The following is a 20,260-nucleotide window of genomic DNA, read 5'->3' as shown; positions in this document are numbered from 1 at the left end:
AGTTGGGCACTGAGTAAATTTAGGTGCAAGAGTTAGGCAACAGCCAAGCAAGTTTTTCATGAATAGCAGGTGTGCCTAAAACTAGGACTTGGGCATCTTCATGGCTCGCACCCTAAGTGTTTCTCTCAAGAGCTGCCACACACTGGTGATGGCCAGCTTCAGGCATTGTGCTTAGCCTTTCATGGGCAGGTGCATAAGCAGCGGGTTGCATAGGCAGGGGAGGCGTTGCCTCCCCAAATAGCCAGGCATAACCCCACCCCCTGCCGCAATGCTCCCTGAGTGCGGCTACGGCTCCAGTAGTCCTCTCGGCTCCAAGTCCAGCCCCCCAGTGTTCTGGGGTTGGGGCCGCGCACTGCCCACCTGCCTGCCCCACCCCACCCCACCCCAGGCTGGCGCTGCCTGCCGCCTGCCCTCCCAGTGCTCCTTTGTGGCTGGGGGGGGCTAGCTGTGGGACTGGGCCGGTGGCCGCAGCGGGAGGGGAAAGGGGGGCTTGGCTCTTGTGGGGCCTTGGGCAGAAGGGGCAGGGCCCTGGGCAGAAGGGGCGGGACTAGCCTCCCCAAGCCAGCAGTGCATGCGCCACCCATGCACAGGGGGGCTCCTAAAGAAAACCCCCTTCTTTTCCAGCCCAAAGTTTTGGGCTTATTATTAGAACCTGCCTGAAACAAGGCAGTATGTTTAACAGCTGGGATGAAAAAAGTGTTATGCTGCTGTTCTCGGCTGCTCTAGTAAGAAACTAGACTGGAGAGCAAGACGAAGATAGATGAGAAGACACAAGGAAAGACATCAGGAACAGGAGACAGCAAGACGGAAAAAAGGGAACCTATAGCAGCTGAGAGATGAGCCACTGCAGACACAATATAACAGGAACATAAAATATGATGCATGAGGACATACCTGGTCCAGAGAACAACCTTCTCCCCAGTAGAGCTGACTTTGCTATTCTTTGCACACACGGTGGCTTCCATGATTTTCTGCTGCTGCTCATCTTCCCTTTCCCCCTTGTCGGAAGGAACTGCTCTACATTCCAGCTCTTCAGACAGTTGCTGCACCTCGAAGCAGCAGTTACTTTTATTTGACTTTAATCTGCTCTGTGATTCCTGGTCAAAAGGAGAGACTCCAGTGCAGCCAGTACCATCTGCTTCTGATAGTACACGATCACTGGGGACCTGCAAGTGGGAGCTCTGATCCAGTATCTTCAGCTTGAGTTTTCTAACTGCTCCCAACCAATTCCTCCTCACTTCAGGTTTTCCTTTCAGAGGGAAGGACAATCTCTCCATTTCTCTCCCTCCTGATTTTGAAGGAGCGTGTCCAGGTTTAACTGATGACTTGAACTGAAGGGCTACATTCTGTTGCGAGCGCATTCCAGGGAAATGATCAGCTCCCGTGCAGCCTGTCCTTGTAGCTAAATCAGACCCTAAAACATGCTTGGCAAGGCCAAGGGAACCCTCACCAGTCCCTCCACATCTCTGGTTTAATCTTGTCTCACTATCACTTCCTAGACCATAAGGGTTGCTTTTGTTCTGTTGAGGCAGCTTTATATTAAATCCAGAGTCAGTAATTCCAGTTTGACTTTCTTTTACAGTGTCCACAACAGCAGTGACCCCAGCTTTTGCAGAGCACAGAGGGCTTCCTGTAGAGCTCAGTTCTAGGACCCTGCTATTTGGCAATCCTCCTTCAGAAGACACGCCTCTGCAGCAGATCAACTGTCCTTCTAGTTGAGATCCTGCCCAAGAAACCCCACAAGATTAGGAGGAGGAACTTCTGAAGGACAGAGATTTTAGATTGGAGCACAAAGTGCTGTAAACCAGAGAACACAGTTTTAACCTCTGCTGTGCTTTGCACAGATCACTCCCCAGTGCAGTTTCCCTAGGTATGTTACTGTGTAAGAGTGCTGGGTGCAGAGGTAAATCACAGCTAGCGAGGCTCTGAATATCCCGTGCCTGTAAAAAGGTGTTACACATGCTAGTATCCCAGTGTGGACTAGGTGCTGCCTGCCCCTTAATAGTGAAACATGGAAAACAAGATGGCAGCGCCATATATGCTAGGCATCATGATACACAAACTTAGAACCTTTGAACTTGGCCCCAGAATCTCCCCCAGCAAATTGTAATCCTACTGCACTTATGGCCAGGATGGGTATGCCTCCTTAGTGTATTTACACTGCCAGTGTATTCTGTGTGTCTGACACAGAACCAAGGAGGAGATAATTTAAAGGAAGGCTGGGAGGAGGCTGGTTTGAATTGTTGTGTTAAGATCGGGGGGGAGGGAGGGGAAGGGAGAATAAATAAGTTCTCTGGATAGATGGAAGTGCAGGGAAAAGTGTGCTGGTAAGGAGAGCTTACATAAGTTAGTAATTCTGTGGAGGTGGCAGGAAGGCTCTCCAGTCCCATGGAGGGGAGAGTTTCACGAACAATCCAGCAGAATAGTTTAGATTTGACGGGGGCTCTTTGTTCAGGTGGGCTAAGATGACTGACATGGGGGCAGGTATACTTCGTAGATTGGGTATTTAGGCCACCTAGAGCCAAGGGGAGGCACATGGAAGGAGCTGAATTAACAACTATTTCTAATCATCCTCATTTTAACCTCAATGAATCTGCATTTAGACTTAAGACCCATCCCAATTTGTCTGCAAAATTTACACAGTGACAGTTGCCCATGCATATGACATTCACAGACCTGAAGACAGGGAGTCTGCTTTCCTAGACATGGTTTTTGTTCTGCTCTGGCCATTCTCCACTTCATCCCTGTACTCCAGAGACTCCTCTGCAGGCTCCTTACATGTCCCAAGCTCCTTCTCTTCAAGCTGAGGGCTCAACTCTCGTTGAGTCAGGCTGTTAGTGAGCTCTTGAGAATCTTTATTTTTATAGGATTTGCTATCACACACCTGCAGATCAGAATAAGAACTTTATAGATTACAAACAGACTCTCAGGGTATCTGACCAACCCATAGCACCACAGCCCTTGTGTAGAATCATAGAAACAATGGGGCTGGAAGGGCCCTCAAGAAGTCACGAAGTCCAGCCCCCTGAACTGAGGTAGGACAAAGTAAACTTAGACCATCCCTGACACACGTTTGTCCAACCTGGTCTTAGAAACCTAAATGATGGGGATTCCACAGACTCTCTTAGAAGCCTATTTCAGATCTTAACTTCCCTTATCAATAAAAGTTTTTCCAAACACCTAACCTAAATCTCCCTTGCTACAGATTAAGCCAATTACTTCTTGTCCTACCTTTAGTGGACAGGAAGAACAATTGATTACCGTCCTCTTTACAACAGCCCTAAACATATTTGAAGACTGTTATTAGGTCCCCACTCAGTCTTCTTTTCTTAACACTAAACATGCCCTGTTTTTTTTTAAACTTTCCTCACAGGTCAAGTTTTCTAAATCTTTTATCATTTTTGTTGCTCTCCTCTGGACTTTCTCCAATTTGTCCACATGTTAAGTGTGGTCCGAGAACTGGTCACAGTACTCTGATTGAGGCCTCCCCAATACTGAGCAGAGTGGAACAATTATCTCCCATGTCTTGCATATGACACTCCTGTTAATATACCCCAGAATGATATTAGCAACTGCATTACATTGTTGATTCATAGTCACTTTGTGAGTCACTATAACACTCAGATCCTTTTAATCAGTACTACTGCCTCCCACTTATTCTCCATTTTGTATCTGTTTGACTTTTGCTTCCTAAGAATAGTACTTTGCACTAGTCTTTTTTGAATTTCATCTTGATTTCAGAACAATTCTCCAATTTGTCAAGATCCTGTTGAAATCTAGTCCTCTCCTCCCAAGTACTTGTAACCCCTCCCACCTTCATGTCATCTACAAATTTGATAAGCACACTCTCCACTCCGTTATCCAAGTCATTAATGAAAATATTGAATAATATCAGACCAAGGACTGACCTCTGAGAGACCATGCTAGATACGCTCTCCCAGTCTTTCAACCAGTTGTGCACCCATTCTTAGAATAAATTAATCTAGACTGCGTTTTCCTAGAACCCTCACTATCCTCCAGTCCAGACTTAGCCTTCAACTTTGTGGTTTATGTACTTTGTCTTTAGGAAACCAAACTTCTAAATCCATGAACACATAAAGGTTCAGCTCACATAGTGTCTAAACAAGCTTCCTCCACACAGTCTTACCTCTGTCCTGGAAGAGCACAAAAATCTCAGTTATGTAACACAGCAAGGGGGGGGGGGGAATAGTAAAAGGGAATGGAAGGTGTATGGGAAGAGAAAGGTTAGTACAGTTAGAGCTCATAAGAGGGAGGTGTTTATTTTGGTGGTTCCCCTTTGGATTTTTGTTTTAATTAGGACTGTCAAGCGATTAAAAACATTAATTGTGATTAATCGCGCTGTTAAACAATAGAATAGTATTTATTTACATATTTTTGGATGTTTTCTACATTTTCAAATACATTGATTTTAATTACAACACAGAATACAAAGTGTACAGTGCTCATTTTGAATTTATTTTTTATTACCAATATTTGCACTGTAAAAAAAACAAAAATAGTATTTTTCAATTCACCTAATACAAGTACTGTAGTGCAATCTTTGTCATGAAAGTTGAACTTACAAATGTAGAATTATGTACAAAAAAAAATGAATTCAAAAATAAAAACAATGTAAAACTTTAGAGCCTACAAATCGACTCAGTCCTACTTCTTGTTCAGCCAATCGCTCAAACAAGTTTGTTTACATTTACGGGAGAGAATGCTGCCCACTTCTTAATTACAATGTCACCTGAAAGTGAGAACAGGCATTCGCATGGCACTGTTGTAGCTGGCATCGCAAGATATTTACATGCCAGATGCACTAAAAATTCATATGTCCCTTGATGCTTCAACCACCATTCCAGAGGACATATGTCCATGCTGATGACTGCTCTGCTCAATAATCCAAAGCAGTGCGGACTTACGCATGTTCATTTTCATCATCATGAGTCAGATGCCACCAGCAGAGGATTGATTTTATTTTTTGGTGTTTTGGGTTCTGTAGTTTCCAAATCAGAGTGTTGCTCTTTTAAGACTTCTGAAAGCATGCTCCACACCTCATCCCTCTCAGATTTTGGAAGGCACTTCAGATTCTTAAATCTTGGGTTGAGTGCTGTAGCTATCTTTAGAAATTTCACATTGGTATCTTCTTTTCATTTTGTCAAATTTGCAGTGAAAGTGTTCTTAAAATGAACATGTGCTGGGTCATCATCCGAGACTGCTACAACATGAAACATATGGCAGAATGCAGGTAAAACAGAGCAGGAGACCTACAATTCTCCCCCAAGGAGTTCAGTCACAAATTTAATTAACGCATTATTTTTTTAATGAGCATCATCAGCATGGAAGCATGTCCTCTGGAACGATGGCCGAAGCATGAAGAGGCATATGAATATTTAGCACATCTGGCACGTAAAAAACTTGCAACACCAGCTACAACAGTGCCCAACTTCAATGTATACCCCAAATTAAGAAACACAGTAAAAGAACTAAAAAAGAGCCACCGTGGCTTAACAACCATGTAAAAGAAGCAGTGAGAGATAAAAAGACTTCCTTTAAAAAGTGGAAGTCAAATCCTAGTGAGGCAAATAGAAAGGAGCATAAACGCTGCCAAATTAAGTGCAAGAATGTAATAAGAAAAGCCAAAGAGGAGTTTGAAGAACGGCTAGCCAAAAACTCCAAAGGTAATAACAAAATGTTTTTAAGTACATCAGAAGCAGGAAGCCTGCTAAACAACCAGTGGGGCCCCTTGATGATCGAGATACAAAAGGAGCGCTTAAAGACGATAAAGTCATTGCAGAGAAACTAAATGGATTCTTTGCTTCAGTCTTCACGGCTGAGGATATTCGGGAGATTCCCAAACCTGAGCTGGCTTTTTTAGGTGACAAATCTGAGGAACTGTCACAGATTGAAGTGTCACAAGAGGAGGTTTTGGAATTAATTGATAAACTTAACAAGTCACCGGGACCAGATGGCATTCACCCAAGAGTTCTGAAAGAACTTAAATGTGAAGTTGCGGAACTGTTAACTAAGGTTTGTAACCTGTCCTTTAAATCGGCTTCTGTACCCAATGACTGGAAGTTAGCTAATGTAACGCCAATATTTAAAAAGGGCTCTAGAGGTGATCCCGGCAATTACAGACCGGTAAGTCTAACGTCTGTACCGGGCAAATTAGTCGAAACAATAGTTAAGACTAAAATTGTCCGACACATAGAAAAACGAACTGTTGAGCAATAGTCAACATGGTTTCTGTAAAGGGAAATCGTGTCTTACTAATCTATTAGAATTCTTTGAAGGGGTCAACAAACGTGGACAAGGGGGATCCAGTGGACATAGTGTACTTAGATTTCCAGAAAGCCTTTGACAAGGTCCCTCACCAAAGGCTCTTATGTAAATTAAGCTGCCATGGGATAAAAGGGAAGGTCCTTTCATGGATTGAGAACTGGTTAAAAGACAGGGAACAAAGGGTAGGAATTAATGGTAAATTCTCAGAATGGAGAGGGGTAACTAGTGGTGTTCCCCAAAGGTCAGTCCTCAGACCGATCCTATTCAACTTATTCATAAATGATCTGGAGAAAGGGGTAAACAGTGAGGTGGCAAAGTTTGCAGATGATACTAAACTGCTAAAGATAGTTAAGTCCAAAGCAGACTGTGAAGAACTTCAAAAAGATCTCACAAAACTAAGTGATTGGGCAACAAAATGGCAAATGAAATGTAATGTGGATAAATGTAAAGTAATGCACATTGGAAAAAATAACCCCAACTATACATACAATATGATGGGGGCTAATTTAGCTACAACAAGTCAGGAAAAAGATCTTGGAGTCATCGTGGATAGTTCTCTGAAAATGTCCACCCAGTGTGCAGAGGCGATCAAAAAAGCAAACAGGATGTTAGGAATCATTAAAAAGGGGATAGAGAATAAGACTGAGAATATATTATTGCCCTTATATAAATCGATGGTACGCCCTCATCTCGAATACTGCGTACAGATGTGGTCTCCTCATCTCAAAAAAGATATACTGGCACTAGAAAAGGTTCAGAAAAGGGCAACTAAAATGATTAAGGGTTTGGAACGGGTCCCATATGAGGAGAGATTAAAGAGGCTAGGACTCTTCAGCTTGGAAAAGAGGAGACTAAGCGGGGATATGATAGAGGTATATAAAATTATGAGTGATGTGGAGAAAGTGGATAAGGAAAAGTTATTTACTTATTCCCATAATACAAGAACTAGGGGTCATCAAATGAAATTAATAGGCAGCAGGTTTAAAACAAATAAAAGGAAGTTCTTCTTCACGCAGCGCACAGTCAACTTGTGGAACTCCTTACCTGAGGAGATTGTGAAGGCTAGGACTATAACAGAGTTTAAAAGAGAACTGGATAAATTCATGGTGGTTAAGTCAATTAATGGCTATTAGCCAGGACGGGTAAGGAATGGTGTCCCTAGCCTCTGTCTGTCAGAGGATGGAGATGGATGGCAGGCGAGAGATCACTTGATCATTACCTGTTAGGTTCACTCCCTCTGGGGCACCTGGCATTGGCCACTGTCGGTAGACAGGATACTGGGCTAGATGTACCTTTGGTCTGACCCGGTACGGCCTTTCTTATGCGAATACCTGTTCTCACTTTCAGGTGACATTGTAATTGAGAAGTGGGCAGCATTATCTCCGTAAATGTAAACAACCTTGTTTCTCTTAGTGATTGGCTGAACAAGAAGTAGGATTGGGTGGACTTGTATGCTCTAAAGTTTTACATTGTTTTGTTTTTGAGTGCAGTTATGTAACAAAAAAACCCTACATTTGTAAGTTACACTTTTGTGATAGAGACTGCATTACAGTAGTTGACTGAGGTGAATTGAAAAATACTGTTTCTTCTGTTTATCATTTTTACAGTGCAAATATTTGTAATAAAAAATAATATAAAGTGAGCACTGTATATTTTGTATTCTGTGTTGCAACTGAAATAGATATATTTGAAAATGTAGAAAAACATACACAAATATTTAATAAATTTCAATTGGTATTCTATTGTTTAACAGTGCGATTAATCACGATTAATATTGTTAATTGCGATTAATTTTTTTTAGTTAATCGCATGAGTTAACTGTGATTAATCGACAGCCCTAGTTTTAATACATTACAGTCTGGAGACAGGAAGAACAAGCCTGGGTGAATTAACAGACACCAAACAATGGGATATGCTGTATAACTGTTCCTTGCCCCTACCATCCCAGTGCTCAGCCCCCTTCAACTGACCTTACAGCTGGAATGGCTGCAGGTCCTCCTCTTGCTCTTCTTTAGTTTGGGGTCACTGCTCCCTTCATGGCAGGAGCACGAACATTCCTTCACCCCATCCGCCCACTCCATCTCCTGGAAATAAACATACCAGCTGACATGGACTTTTCTGATCCACACAGAGCACTGCACAGATAACACATGCACACCGAAACAGAAGCAGATCACAGGCTGGCCAGTCCACAAAAAGAGCCAGAGCAGGGCCAGTCTGACATCCCCCAGGAAGAACTAAAGCAAGTAAATTGCCAACAGAGATCAAAGCAGGTGAAGTTTGGGCAGAAGCATTTTAATCCCTTTCATCCTGTAGCCTAACTCTTTAGAGACTAGGACCATTTCTACAAAGACACATGTGTCTTCCTAGACATGTATTTGCCTGGAGTATGGAAGAGGCCATATGCTGTGGGCTAGTCAGATATCCCAGTCCCACCTTGTCATTGTTCTGGCCTCCAATCTCTTTCCTCTTTTTATTTTTCGAGGCTGTGTGCATCTTGGGGGTTTCCTCCTCCTCTTCTACATCTGGTAACGACACCTCTTCAAACCCATCAAACTAAAAGAAGCATAGAGGCTGTGTTACCACCACGACAAGGGGAGCTTTCAGTAGACTGAGCTTTCATACTCTCTCCTACAAAGGCAGCGTGACAAGTTCACAATAATGTCAAAAGTAACAAGTGCTGAAAGAATTTGAATTTTCCACCCCGACCATCCCCAGCCACCCACAATCCCAGAACTTTATCCCATCTCTTCCTTTCTGGGTCTGTCGCCTCCCTATTAAGACTCTCAGTCTGAGGGATCCAAGCCTTCCTACTTCTCTCTCCTAGTTTAGAGAAAGAGTCTCCACCTCATACTCTTTCTCCTCTGTCCAGTTGATCTCCTCAAAGTCTCCTATGCGGCTGGCTGATGGACGTAAATGATCAAAGAAGATGGAGAATTCATCCTGCAGGTGGTCATGTCCTTTCAGCAGCTGCCACATCTGGGTCTTCAACTGTGGGAGAAAATTCTGGAGTAAGATAATGGTGGAACATGGCAATGGCTTCAAGGTCTGCGCAACAAACAAGATCCTTTGCTTGAAACAAACAAAAGCTCAGGCACAGTGTTACCACCTGTACTGTAGTTCATTTTTGGATCAGAGTACTTCCAGGAATCATCCTGGCACTGAAGAATCTCCCCAGAAATCTTAGGCAGAGGTTACTTGAGACAAACTAAAGCATCAACCTGCAAGGTGATAAAAGCAAGGTGGGAAAGAGAAGATACATAGGTGCCAATTAGCTGTACAATCTTGTGGAGGTAATGATAGATCAGTTCTCTCTGCTCTTACTCCAGATGGGGGGTGTATCTCAGAGCTGGTTATACCACTGCAATCTGAAAGTCAGAGGGGGAAACGCTATGGGGTATCTACCTCTGCATTCTCAGGGCTGGCTGAGGGGGAGGGGAATTTATAGAAGTTTCGTTACCTCTGCAATGTCCTGGGGGAGGCAGTCTGCACAGCTTTGCAGCACTTTGATGATCTTTTGATGGTGAGTGGGATTTTCAGCAAAGCAGATTTCCAGCTGCCTGAGGAACTTCCGGCTTTTGTCAAATGCTTGCTGCTCTTCAAACTGATCAGAGAACAAGGAGGACCTTTTCACTCTGGATACACCAATCTACATTTACAGGCATTTCTAATCTGCTTTGAGAAGCTACGTAAAGTATATCCGCTACAGCCAAGAGTTTTACAACTCACTTAGGACTGTGGACTGCGGGCCTCAAACAGAATACTGCAGTGATTGAAAACTGGTTTCAAATCTCTAACTGTTTAAGAGGTGCAGTGCAGAAGTTAAACTAGGCCACACGTTTACTGAAAACAGTTCAGATTTTTAAATCTACAGATATACCAAGTTACGGAAGGCTGTAGCTGTGCATCATGCTGCAGCATTCCTCAGCTCTGTGGAGGATCTTATGGAAAAGTTAATTAAATAATTAGCACCTCCATTCAATTTATCCCTACCGCTATACTTAATTCTTCCTCCATTCCTGCAAGGTTCACTACATTTGTCTTCTCAAACTCTCCTGTTTCCTTCTTCCCTTTTACCTACCAATCCACACTCCAGAGCTTGCTCAGGCAAAAGAAAGGCAGCAAAGTCTGTGAGCAACTGTGGCCACTCCTGCAGGAGGGTCTGGAGAGTGGAATACAGATCCACAGCAGTTGGCTTGTGGGTGCTGGTCTCAAACTCATAGATAACACGAAGGAAATCTTCATACTTCCCAGGCACATTCCGCAAAGCTTCGCGCACCTGCAAAGCACATCAGACAGTTATGAGACTTTCTCCCCACTTATGAAAACTCAGGAGGAAAGAAAAGTTGATTCAATAGCTTCTTCAATACTCAGCACTTCTACATTACTTCACATTTTCAAATTGCTGTACCAACAAACTAATTATTCTCTAGATTCAGGAGCATGGAATGGTCACAAGAGACAGAAGTGATCCCAAGTGGGTTACAAATTTTGGAAACACATCAGATCTGGATGGATTCTTCAGCTAAGTGGCTCAGGTGTTAATTCTGTTACAGAGGAAACATTTATCAGGAAATGCCAACTGGAAATGCCAGCAATTTGATTTTCTTTATTTTAACAGAAATACAAGACTCACATTCAGTCTGATGACAAAGCTCTAAGGTCAGCCTGTTCATTCTTACCCTGTTCAGATAGGCCTGTGCAAATGCCAAATCCTTCTGTTCCCTGAGAGGATCTCTCTCCAGAATCTCTTCATCATACAGCAGCAGCAACTTGGAGGTGTCTTTGCTGGCACGAGTCCGTCCCCTCTTATTCCTGGCTCTGTGGGAGTTCCTGTTTTTCCCAGGCACTTTGGCATTCTCATCTGAAAGCACAGTCCCCATGTAAATTCCTCATTCCAGGGAAATGCAAAACCCGTCGTTGTTGGTGCTGTGGACCATACTGACTGCCAGAAAAGGGTTCCCTTCCTTTTATTCATCATTAGGCCCTGACCCACAGACATACTCCTGTCCTGCCAGAGCAAGGAATGTGTTTATGGGTCATATAATCTTCCCTTTATTTTGTGGGAGACCACAGAAAATGAATGTAAAGAGAGAAATGAACTGTGTATTATAAATTTTATTGAGTATCCTTATCCCATTGAGTCAGCTGAACAGATTTCTTCTTTAGAGTGTGGAAACATTTGCTTCATTTTCACAGTCACTGAATCCCTTCCAAACTTACAGCTCAATCACACCCAGTTAGCAGAGAGCATGAGATAAAGACCAGTCCAAGGCCTTGATGCAGAGACTGAATGAACTGAGTACAGTGTATCTGATCCGTGTTACTAATGTGCCTCACATTCTCATAATTTGGAGAGTTAGGGCACAACAGAGCTCGTATCACAAGGGATGAAGAGTAGGAAAGATGCTTCAGTGATGAGGGCACTAGTCTAGGACTTAGGGGAGACAGAGGCCGTTTCCTGCTCTGCCACAGGTTTCCCATGTGATCTTGGACAAGTCACTTAACCTCTCTGTGGCTCATTCCCCATCTGTAAAAGGGGAATAAGAATACTTCCATACTTCACAGGAGTGTCATGAGGATAACTACATTAAAGACCGTGAAGCGCTTTGAGATCTGCTGATGAAAAACTCTATATAAAAATCTAGGTGGTATTATTAATTATATTATTATTATTCTTCATGAGGGTCTAGGTCTCTGCCTCTTCCTGAGCCTGCTTCACAATCTGGGAAGGCGCAGTCTGCTTTTAGAAAACAAATTAAAAAAAAAAAAAACAAGCCAGAAGCCCACAGATCCGCTGGACTTAGGGTTATTTTCAGCATCACTAGCTCTATCTTCCTCTCCATTCCTAAACCCTGTGGTTTTGAGTCCTACTTACTGACTTCACTTACAGGGGGACTTTTTTAGTCTCGTTAGCAGATTCCGCTGTGTTGCTAACATATCTGGATTCTATTCTGAATTACACAGAATAAGCTGCTCCATTCTGACTGCAGAATCTTTATTATCAGTGATGTCTGATGAAGAAAGAATCCCAATCACTTTTCAGTTCCCAAGATGAGCCAACGGAAAACTCATCTTGTGACTTGTACATTCAAACAATATGACCTGTAAAGGCCAGAAAGAGACCAGGGAACCCCACAATCTCATTTATGCAGTCACATTTCAGAGTATAACTGCACTGCAAGTGGATGGATAGGAGGGGACTGCAGGAAGGCCCAGGCACTGCGAGAGAACTGTTTTTGTAGACCCTTGTTTCTCAAAGCCTCTTTTCCAAAAGCAAGACAACACAGTTAAACCATGAGGAAATTACACATTTGTTGTTTTGCTGCAGCAGACCAGTTCTGTTTCCCCCCGTGACAGTCTGTACCCCTATGTTCACCCCTTTTACAAGACTATGATAATTTTTGTATAAGGTATACCTTGTGAGGTATTGTTTGAAAACTCAATACATTGCTGATCATTATTGTCCCGGTAAAATACATGTGGTAACATTGTATATAAAGTTATAAAATTCTACTCTATGACATTACTAAGACATGTTCCAAGTGTAGAAAAGCAGCCACAATCCAGTTCCTCAGAGACAAAAGGCAAACTGATACCTCAGCCAGGTGTCAACAAAATCAAATGGACTGTCACCTGGTTAAGTGTTGCCAACTTGGCTACTTTGTCACTAGATTTAGTGACTTCCTAGTGAAGAAATAAGTGTCAAAGTAACCAGTGACAAATCTAGCAACCTTCACTGCTGATTACAGTGACATTCAGAGAAAAAAGTCACCAATATGTATAGTCAAAAAATCATTCTCAAGCAGCTGAATGTTAATAAAATCCATCCCATGCTCTTACTACATTCTGTTGCACTCCAAGTCAATCTTGTTATGTCTCAACTGAGCATGCCCTCAGAAGGAATCACATTCCAGGGCTTCTTGGACTGAGATCACTAAAATCTGCAGGCAAGGAAAAGAAGTTGGAGGAGGCTAATTAAATGCTTTACTAAAGCCAGGTGCACTTTGGAGAGAGCAGCACATTAGCCAAGGCTTGTTTTTACCCAAATGTGTTTTCTCACTGCTCCATAGTCGGATAAAAGGTGTAGCTATCTTGATTTCAGCTCCCCTTTACTCCTTCCCCTGGATTGGCCTGGGGTTAGCTGCCCAGCTGTTACATTTGATCCGACTATGGAGCAGTGAGAAAACACATTTGGATAAAAACAAACCCTGGCTAATGTGGTGCTCTCTGCAAAGGCCTGGTCTACAGTATGAGTTTAGTTCGAATTTAGCAGCTTTAAATTGAATTAACCCTGCACCCGTCCACACAACAAAGCCATTTACTTCAACATAAAGGACTCTTAAAATCGATTTCTGTACTCCTCCCCGACAAGTAGTGCCAAAATCGACATTGCCATTTTGAATTAGGGTTACTGTGGCTGCAATTCAACAGTATTGGCCTCTGGGAGCTATCACACATTGCACTATTGTGACCGCTCTGGACAGCAATCTGAACTCGGATGCACTGGCCAGGTAGACAGGAAAAGCCCCGCGAACTTTTGAATTTCATTTCCTGTTTGCCCAGCGTGGAGCGCTGATCAGCACAGCCAGAATAAAAAAAGAGCTCCAGCATGGACCGTACGGGAGATACTGAATCTGATCTCTGTATGGGGAGATGAATCTGTTCTATCAGAACTCCGTTCCAAAAGACGAAATGCCAAAACATTTGAAAAAATCTCCAAGGCCATGATGGACAGAGGCCACAGCAGGGACTCAACACAGTGCTGTGTGAAACTTAAGGAGCTGAGACAAGCGTACCAGAAAGCCAAAGAATCAAATGGATGCTCACGGAGGAAGGGGCGACTGACAACTGTAGCTATCCCACAGTTCCCGCACTCTCCGAAAACCATTTGAATTTTCAATGCCTGAAGGGTCAAAAACATTGTTGCGGGTGGTTCAGGGTATATGTAGTCAGCTCCCCTCACCCCCCCCATGAAAGCAAAGGGGAAAAAATTGTTTCTCGCCTTTTTTCACTGTCACCGTATGTCTACTGGATGCTGCTGGCAGACGCGGTGCTGCAGCGCTACACAGCAGCATCCCCTTGCCTTGCCGACGGTACAGTATGACTGGTAACCATCATCGTCGTCCCGTGGGTGCTCCTGGCTGGCCTCAGTGAGGTCAGTCGTGGGCGCCTGGGCAGACATGGGTGCTCCTGGCTGGCCTTGGTGAGGTCGGTCGGGGGCGCCTGGACAAAAAAGGGAATGACTCCAGTTCATTCTCTTCTTTAAGTTTTGTGTAATGGAGATTCAGTCCTGCCTGGAACATCATGCCAGCTGGAGGCTTCTGCCTCAGGCTGCTCTCCCAGTCGGCAGCACTGCACGGTCGCACCTACCCCAGCCTACCCCTTGCTCCCAGGGCTCACAATCAGATACTTGGACCTCTACGTTTTGCTGCAAATAAAAAAATAAAGCTGCCGTTTAGAACTGTCCCCCAACATACATATCCTAGGACATTTTGTATTTTACCAGTGTCAACCAAAGGCCCACACACAAATGGAGATTCAGTCCTGCATGTACTTCTATCCTAGTGCTTATCACAGATTCCCATTTTCAGCTATAGGCTGAGCAAGTGCAGAATGGTGGTTCACTCAACTTCGCTGTAAGCCAACCACCCTCCCCTCCCCCCTTTGATCTCTGCTTGCAGAGGCAATAAAGTCAGTGTTGTTTCAAATTCGTGCATTCTTTATTACGTCATCATACAAATGGGGGGAGAACTGCCAAGGTAGCCCGGGAGGGGTGGGGGAGGAGGAAAGCAACGGGTGGGGTTGTTGTAGGGGCTCCCCCTAGAATGGCATGCAGCTCATCATTTCTGCGGGATGTCTGGGGCTCTGACCCGTTTGTCTCTCTGGTTCTTTAGTAGGCTTGCCTGATATTCTAGGCAGGACTGACTCTCCATTAGACAAAACTTAAAGAAGAGAATGACCTGGGGAGTCATTCCCATTTTTGTCCAGGCGCCTCCAACTGACCACACCGAGGCCGGCCAGGAGCACCCATGACAGCAGCAGATGGTACAGTATGACTGGTAACCATCTTTGCCAACTTGCAAAGCAGCAGTTGGTACAGTATGGCTGGTAACCGTCTTTGCTAACTTGCAAAGGCAAGGGGATGCTGCTGTGTAGCGCTGCAGTACTGCATCTGTCAGCAGCATCCAGTAGGCATACGGTGACAGTGAAAAAAGGCTGAACGGGCTCCATGGCTGCCATGCTATGGCGTCTGCCCGGGCAATCCAGGGAAAAAGGCACGAAATGATTGTCTGCCGTTGTTTTCACGGAGGGAGGATTGACTGACAACATTTACACATAACCACCCGCGACAAATTTTTGACCCCATCAGGCATTGGTATCTCAACCCAGAATTCCAATGGGCAGGGGAGACTGCGGGAACTATAGGATAGGTACCCACAGTGCAACGCTCCGGAAGTCGATGCTAGCCTCAGTACTTGGATGCACACCACCGAATTAACATGCTTAGTGTGGCCGCATGCACTCGACTTTATACAATCGGTTGCCAAAAATCGAATTCTGTAAATTCGGAGTAATCCCATAGTGTAGACATACCCAAAGTGTGCCTGGCTTTAGCAAAGTATTTAATTAGCCTCCAGATGATAGTGATTCCTTGCCTGCAGATTATAGTGATCTCAGCTCAAGAAGCCTTGGAATGAGTTTTCTTCTGAGGACCTGCTCAATTGAGAGGTAATGAGATTGACTTGATGTGAAACTGAATGTCGTAAGAAGAGCATGGAATGGGTTTTATTAACACTTGTGATGGGGCAAGGCCAGATGGCTACAGTAAAGTAGTGAGGAACAGGTATGTTAGCCCCAGGCTAAACAAATCCCTGGTACCATGGTAACCAAATGGCAGTTGCTCCAGGTTAATTAAGACTCCTGGGGCCAATTAAGATCCTTCTAGAAGGCAGTGGAGATAGCTAGATTGATTGGGACACCTGAAGCCAATCAAGGCCTGGCTGGAACTAGTTAAAAGCCTCCCAGTTAGTCAGTGTGGTGTGGGTGGCTGGAGCTATAGGAGGGAGCTGTGCTGTTGGAGGAATGAAGTAGTACAAATCCATATCAGGTGCAAGGAAGGAGACCCCGAGGTAATTGTGAAGAAGATATTGAATGTGGGGCTGCTGTGGGGAAGTAACCCAGGGAATTGTACACATCCTATTTCCAAAAAGTCAGCTTCCATAGCTGCTAATTTTAGGGTCCCTGGGCTGGAGCCTGGTGTAGAGGGCGGGCCTGGGCTCCCCCCTCCCCTCCCTGATTAATCACTGATACTGGGAGACAACAGAGACTGTGCGAGGGAGGGTTGTTTCTCCTCACCTCCCTTGCTGGCTTATGATGAAAATGGCTCAGTAGACTGTGACCCTTGCCTCTAGAGAGAGAAGGGCTATGTGCAGGGTCACAGTGAGCCTCTGAGGTTAGCAAAATCCATCAGGAAATGCAGGACCCACGGAGTCAAGGACAGAACTTTGTCACACACTATAGAGCTGCTTGTGAATTATTTTGTAACTATACTCACCTGGGCACGTGCACACACAATATATCTCTCACACACACACACACACTCAGGAGGTTCCAATCAACACAGACTGTCTCCTGAACCCCAGATGGAGATGATTCTCAAAGAAGGGGAAAAAAGCATAAGAATGGGGAACAGATCCCTCAAATTATTCCTCAGATGTTGTGGCTGCCATGGGTAGAAAGAAAGGGAGGAATAAAGAAACAGCATCCTGAGGGAAGGATGCTGTCTGAAAGAAATTCAGCCAGTAAAACTGTTGAAGCATGTGGTGAGAGAGACTTTTGCGTAAAATTCACTTAGCTTGTTAAGATAGGGGTTAGTTACATTTTACTTTTATTTTCTTATTACCAATTCTGACTTTTTATGCTTCATTACTTAAAACAACTATCTTTCTATAGTATTACAAGTTAATAAACTTGTTTATTGCTTTATCTAAACCAGTGTCCTTGGACTGAAGTGTCTGGGAAATGCCATTTAAGATAAGAGGATTTGTGCATATTATTTTCTATTAATAAAATGACAGACTTTGTATGAGCTTGTGTTGTCCAGTAGAGGGCTAAGCAGTACAAGATGCACATTTCTGGGGGAAAGTCTGTGACTAGGAATTTGCTTGGTGTTGCTCAACAGTGTAACTCAAGAGTGGCTAGCCATAGCACTCATACAGTATAGTTAGAGTAATTTACATGCTGAAGGCTGTGTGTGAACAGACCAGGAGTGGTTGCTCTCACAGTGAAGCAGTGTAAAAGGCACCTCAGGTTGGAGAATTGAGGGGACACAGCTATTCAACAGTCCAGATTGTACCCTGAGTAATGTCACACCTCCATATAGAGATAATTAACTCACCTGGTGGCATTCTGTTGGTTTCCACCTCTGGGGCAACCTTTGTAAAAATGAAGGCAGATTTGGGTTCCTCTGCTGCATCTTCAGCTATCTCATCTGTCATTTCATCTTCTTTTTGCAAACTTTCCATTCCTTCCCCTTCTCCCTCCTCCTCCTCCTCCTCCTCTGGCTCTGAGTTCTCTTCCTGGGAATTCTCTTCCTCAGAATCTCCCTCCTGGCTCAGACGCCTCTCCGTTGCAAGCCAAGTCAGTTTTTCCATTGTCTCCTTTAGAACAAAACACCCAAAAATCATTAGTCTTTGTATGCCATTCAACTACTACCTCATTTAGTTGTAATCCTAACTACTAACCCAAGGTATCAACTTAGTTCTTGCCAACTAATGATTAACATAATTAACATGACATGATACCATCTAACCCAGGAACGGGAGCTGCCAGCCTCCACATGGCTGCTAAAATCAAAGTAATACGACATTCATTTATAAGTGTGAAACTGCATGTATTTCTTTGGTAGAGTTCTATTTTTTATGCTTGTTTGAATTAATTTATCCTGGGGAACTCTCATTAAAAATAATTTCTGCAAAGTGCGCAGAACAAACAAGGAGCAAGCTCTGCTGAGGAAGCCATTACAACTCCAGAAGAATTGAAACCTGGTCATTTGCAATTTATGCACCTAACCTAGTCTGTAAGCTCCTCAGGACAAGAGTTGGTCCTTTAATTTGTAATATGCCATGCACACTGTTGGCACCATATAAATACACAATGAGATGGTTCTTACAAAGTGTGGCTTTATCTCATTTGCAGAATTCATTATCTAGGCTGCTACGTTTTTACCTGAAGTTCTGGCACAGAAAGCACGGACTCTTCTGATGCTGATGACATTTCTTCTTCATCCTCCTCATCTTGAGTAAAATCATCAAAATCCTCCTCCTCTTCCTCTTCTTGTCTGTCCTTCTCTCCCACTGCTTCAGGGCCAGCTGGTGTCCCCATAGAATGACCATCCACACTGGATGAGTCCTCTGGTTTCCCCAATGGACTACTGAACTCTGCATCAACATCTGTTGAATGAGAGGCATTCTTGGAAGACTCATTGCTCATTTCCACCCCAGCTGTATCAATGTCTTCCAACTGCTGCTCATCCTGGGTGGGTGCCTCCACATCTCGTCCCTTCTCCTGATGGGACGTGCACTCTTTTTTAATTGTCTTCTGTTCACTCAGATGCTCAGATGCGACCTCCATGTCCAGCTCTTGCCCTAGATCCAGTATGAACTCCTCCTTTATTTCAGCATTCAAGTTTTTCTTCTCCTGAGTTGGGTTTGTTTCTTCAAGGGCATCACTGGAATCTTCAGGTTCAGTTTTCACTGTTTCTCCTAAATCCTCCAAATGAGGTAAGAGGTCCATGGGTAATGGCTCCAAGGCCTTCTTCTCCATTGTCTCCACAACTATCCAACTATAACACTCACCCTCTTTAACCTTCTCCTGGCTGTCATTGTCTGGAGTAGCAGGACCTGTGCTGTGTTCCTTCTTGGGGGAGATGGCAGAACATGAAGAGAAAAGCTCTTGGGGTTCCACTTTAGGCTCAGCTATGGGGACAGAATTTTCATCGAGAGCAAGACAGGAAGTGACTGGATTCAACTGCTCTTTGTCTTCAGCAGTTGATGAAGCAGGAAGACCTACAGAGTTAGGAGAGGCTATCAAGGGAGGAATAGAAGAGGGCACTAGAGGCTGATTTAATGGGCATGGGAAGGTGGTGGGATTTACCAATAAAGTTGTAATTGGAATAGCCTGAGAGCCCCTGCCAACTGTTGTGTTTATGGGCTGAATCATATTGCAGCCATTGCCAATACTAACCACTTTCACTGTAGCAGCAGGTACCGTAAAGATGACAGGGGCTGGATGGATCAAAGGGGCAGCCTTTATCAGAGGAGTGGATTTTGTTCCCTTTTTCTTTTGGTATCCCCTGCGGACACAAGGTTTGCGGATTTTTGAGGCAGTCAATGCTGGCATCATTTTTGTCTGAAAAGTCACAGGGGTTGAGGATACTAGTGCTGGTGGTACAGCAGCTGGAAGAGAAGTTCTGGAATCAGATTGTAAAGTGGAGAGCACGCTTTGAAATTCAAAGCAATCGCCACTTCTCACTGCTGAAGGGATGTTCAAATGCTGCATTCCTGGCATAGTCTGCATAATTGTAGCTGGCTGGATTAACTGGGGAATTTGAACCACAACTTTGCTAGGAGGAGCTTCCGATTGGGGTAATTTTACAGCAGCTTTCTGAATATTAATAGTGTTGGCACTCGGCTGCAGACAAGGACTTGGTCGAATGAGTAGGGGCTTCAGGGCTGCAGAACCTTGCCGCCTCCAAGCTCTCCTGGAGAAACGGTTGGCAAGAGGCTTCAGTGTCAGCACTATTCCCTTGGGCATGAGCAGAGGGTATTTTTCATCACATTGTGATTCCGAAGTTTCTTTTTCTGCCCTCAAAAGAGCAGATTCTGCACTGGGTGAACCTGCTGCCTCCCCAGCATCTTCTGCTAATTGCTTCAGCTCCCTTTGAATGGAGGACAAACTTGCCTGCAGGAGA

General features: G+C 44.2%; 1 protein-coding gene across 3 annotated transcripts in view; it reads right to left on the bottom strand.

The window, feature by feature from the left end:
- The window catches only part of LOC128826831 (GON-4-like protein), a 53,795-nt gene that overhangs the window by 5,192 nt on the left and 28,343 nt on the right, over nt 1-20,260 (bottom strand). For all 3 annotated transcript variants that reach the window (XM_054010332.1, XM_054010333.1, XM_054010334.1), the window contains 10 exons: nt 18,517-20,250; nt 17,687-17,948; nt 10,968-11,149; nt 10,367-10,564; nt 9,746-9,889; nt 9,133-9,276; nt 8,722-8,841; nt 8,256-8,369; nt 2,677-2,884; nt 895-1,723 (listed from right to left, as the gene is read on the bottom strand). In XM_054010332.1, the coding sequence (XP_053866307.1) occupies nt 895-1,723; nt 2,677-2,884; nt 8,256-8,369; nt 8,722-8,841; nt 9,133-9,276; nt 9,746-9,889; nt 10,367-10,564; nt 10,968-11,149; nt 17,687-17,948; nt 18,517-20,250 (3,935 nt within the window). The remainder of the gene's footprint in view (nt 1-894; nt 1,724-2,676; nt 2,885-8,255; nt 8,370-8,721; nt 8,842-9,132; nt 9,277-9,745; nt 9,890-10,366; nt 10,565-10,967; nt 11,150-17,686; nt 17,949-18,516; nt 20,251-20,260) is intronic.

This window comes from Malaclemys terrapin, chromosome 21, assembly GCF_027887155.1.
Source record: "Malaclemys terrapin pileata isolate rMalTer1 chromosome 21, rMalTer1.hap1, whole genome shotgun sequence".
NCBI lineage: Eukaryota > Metazoa > Chordata > Testudines > Emydidae > Malaclemys > Malaclemys terrapin.
This window is presented reverse-complemented; position numbering and strand designations above follow the sequence as displayed.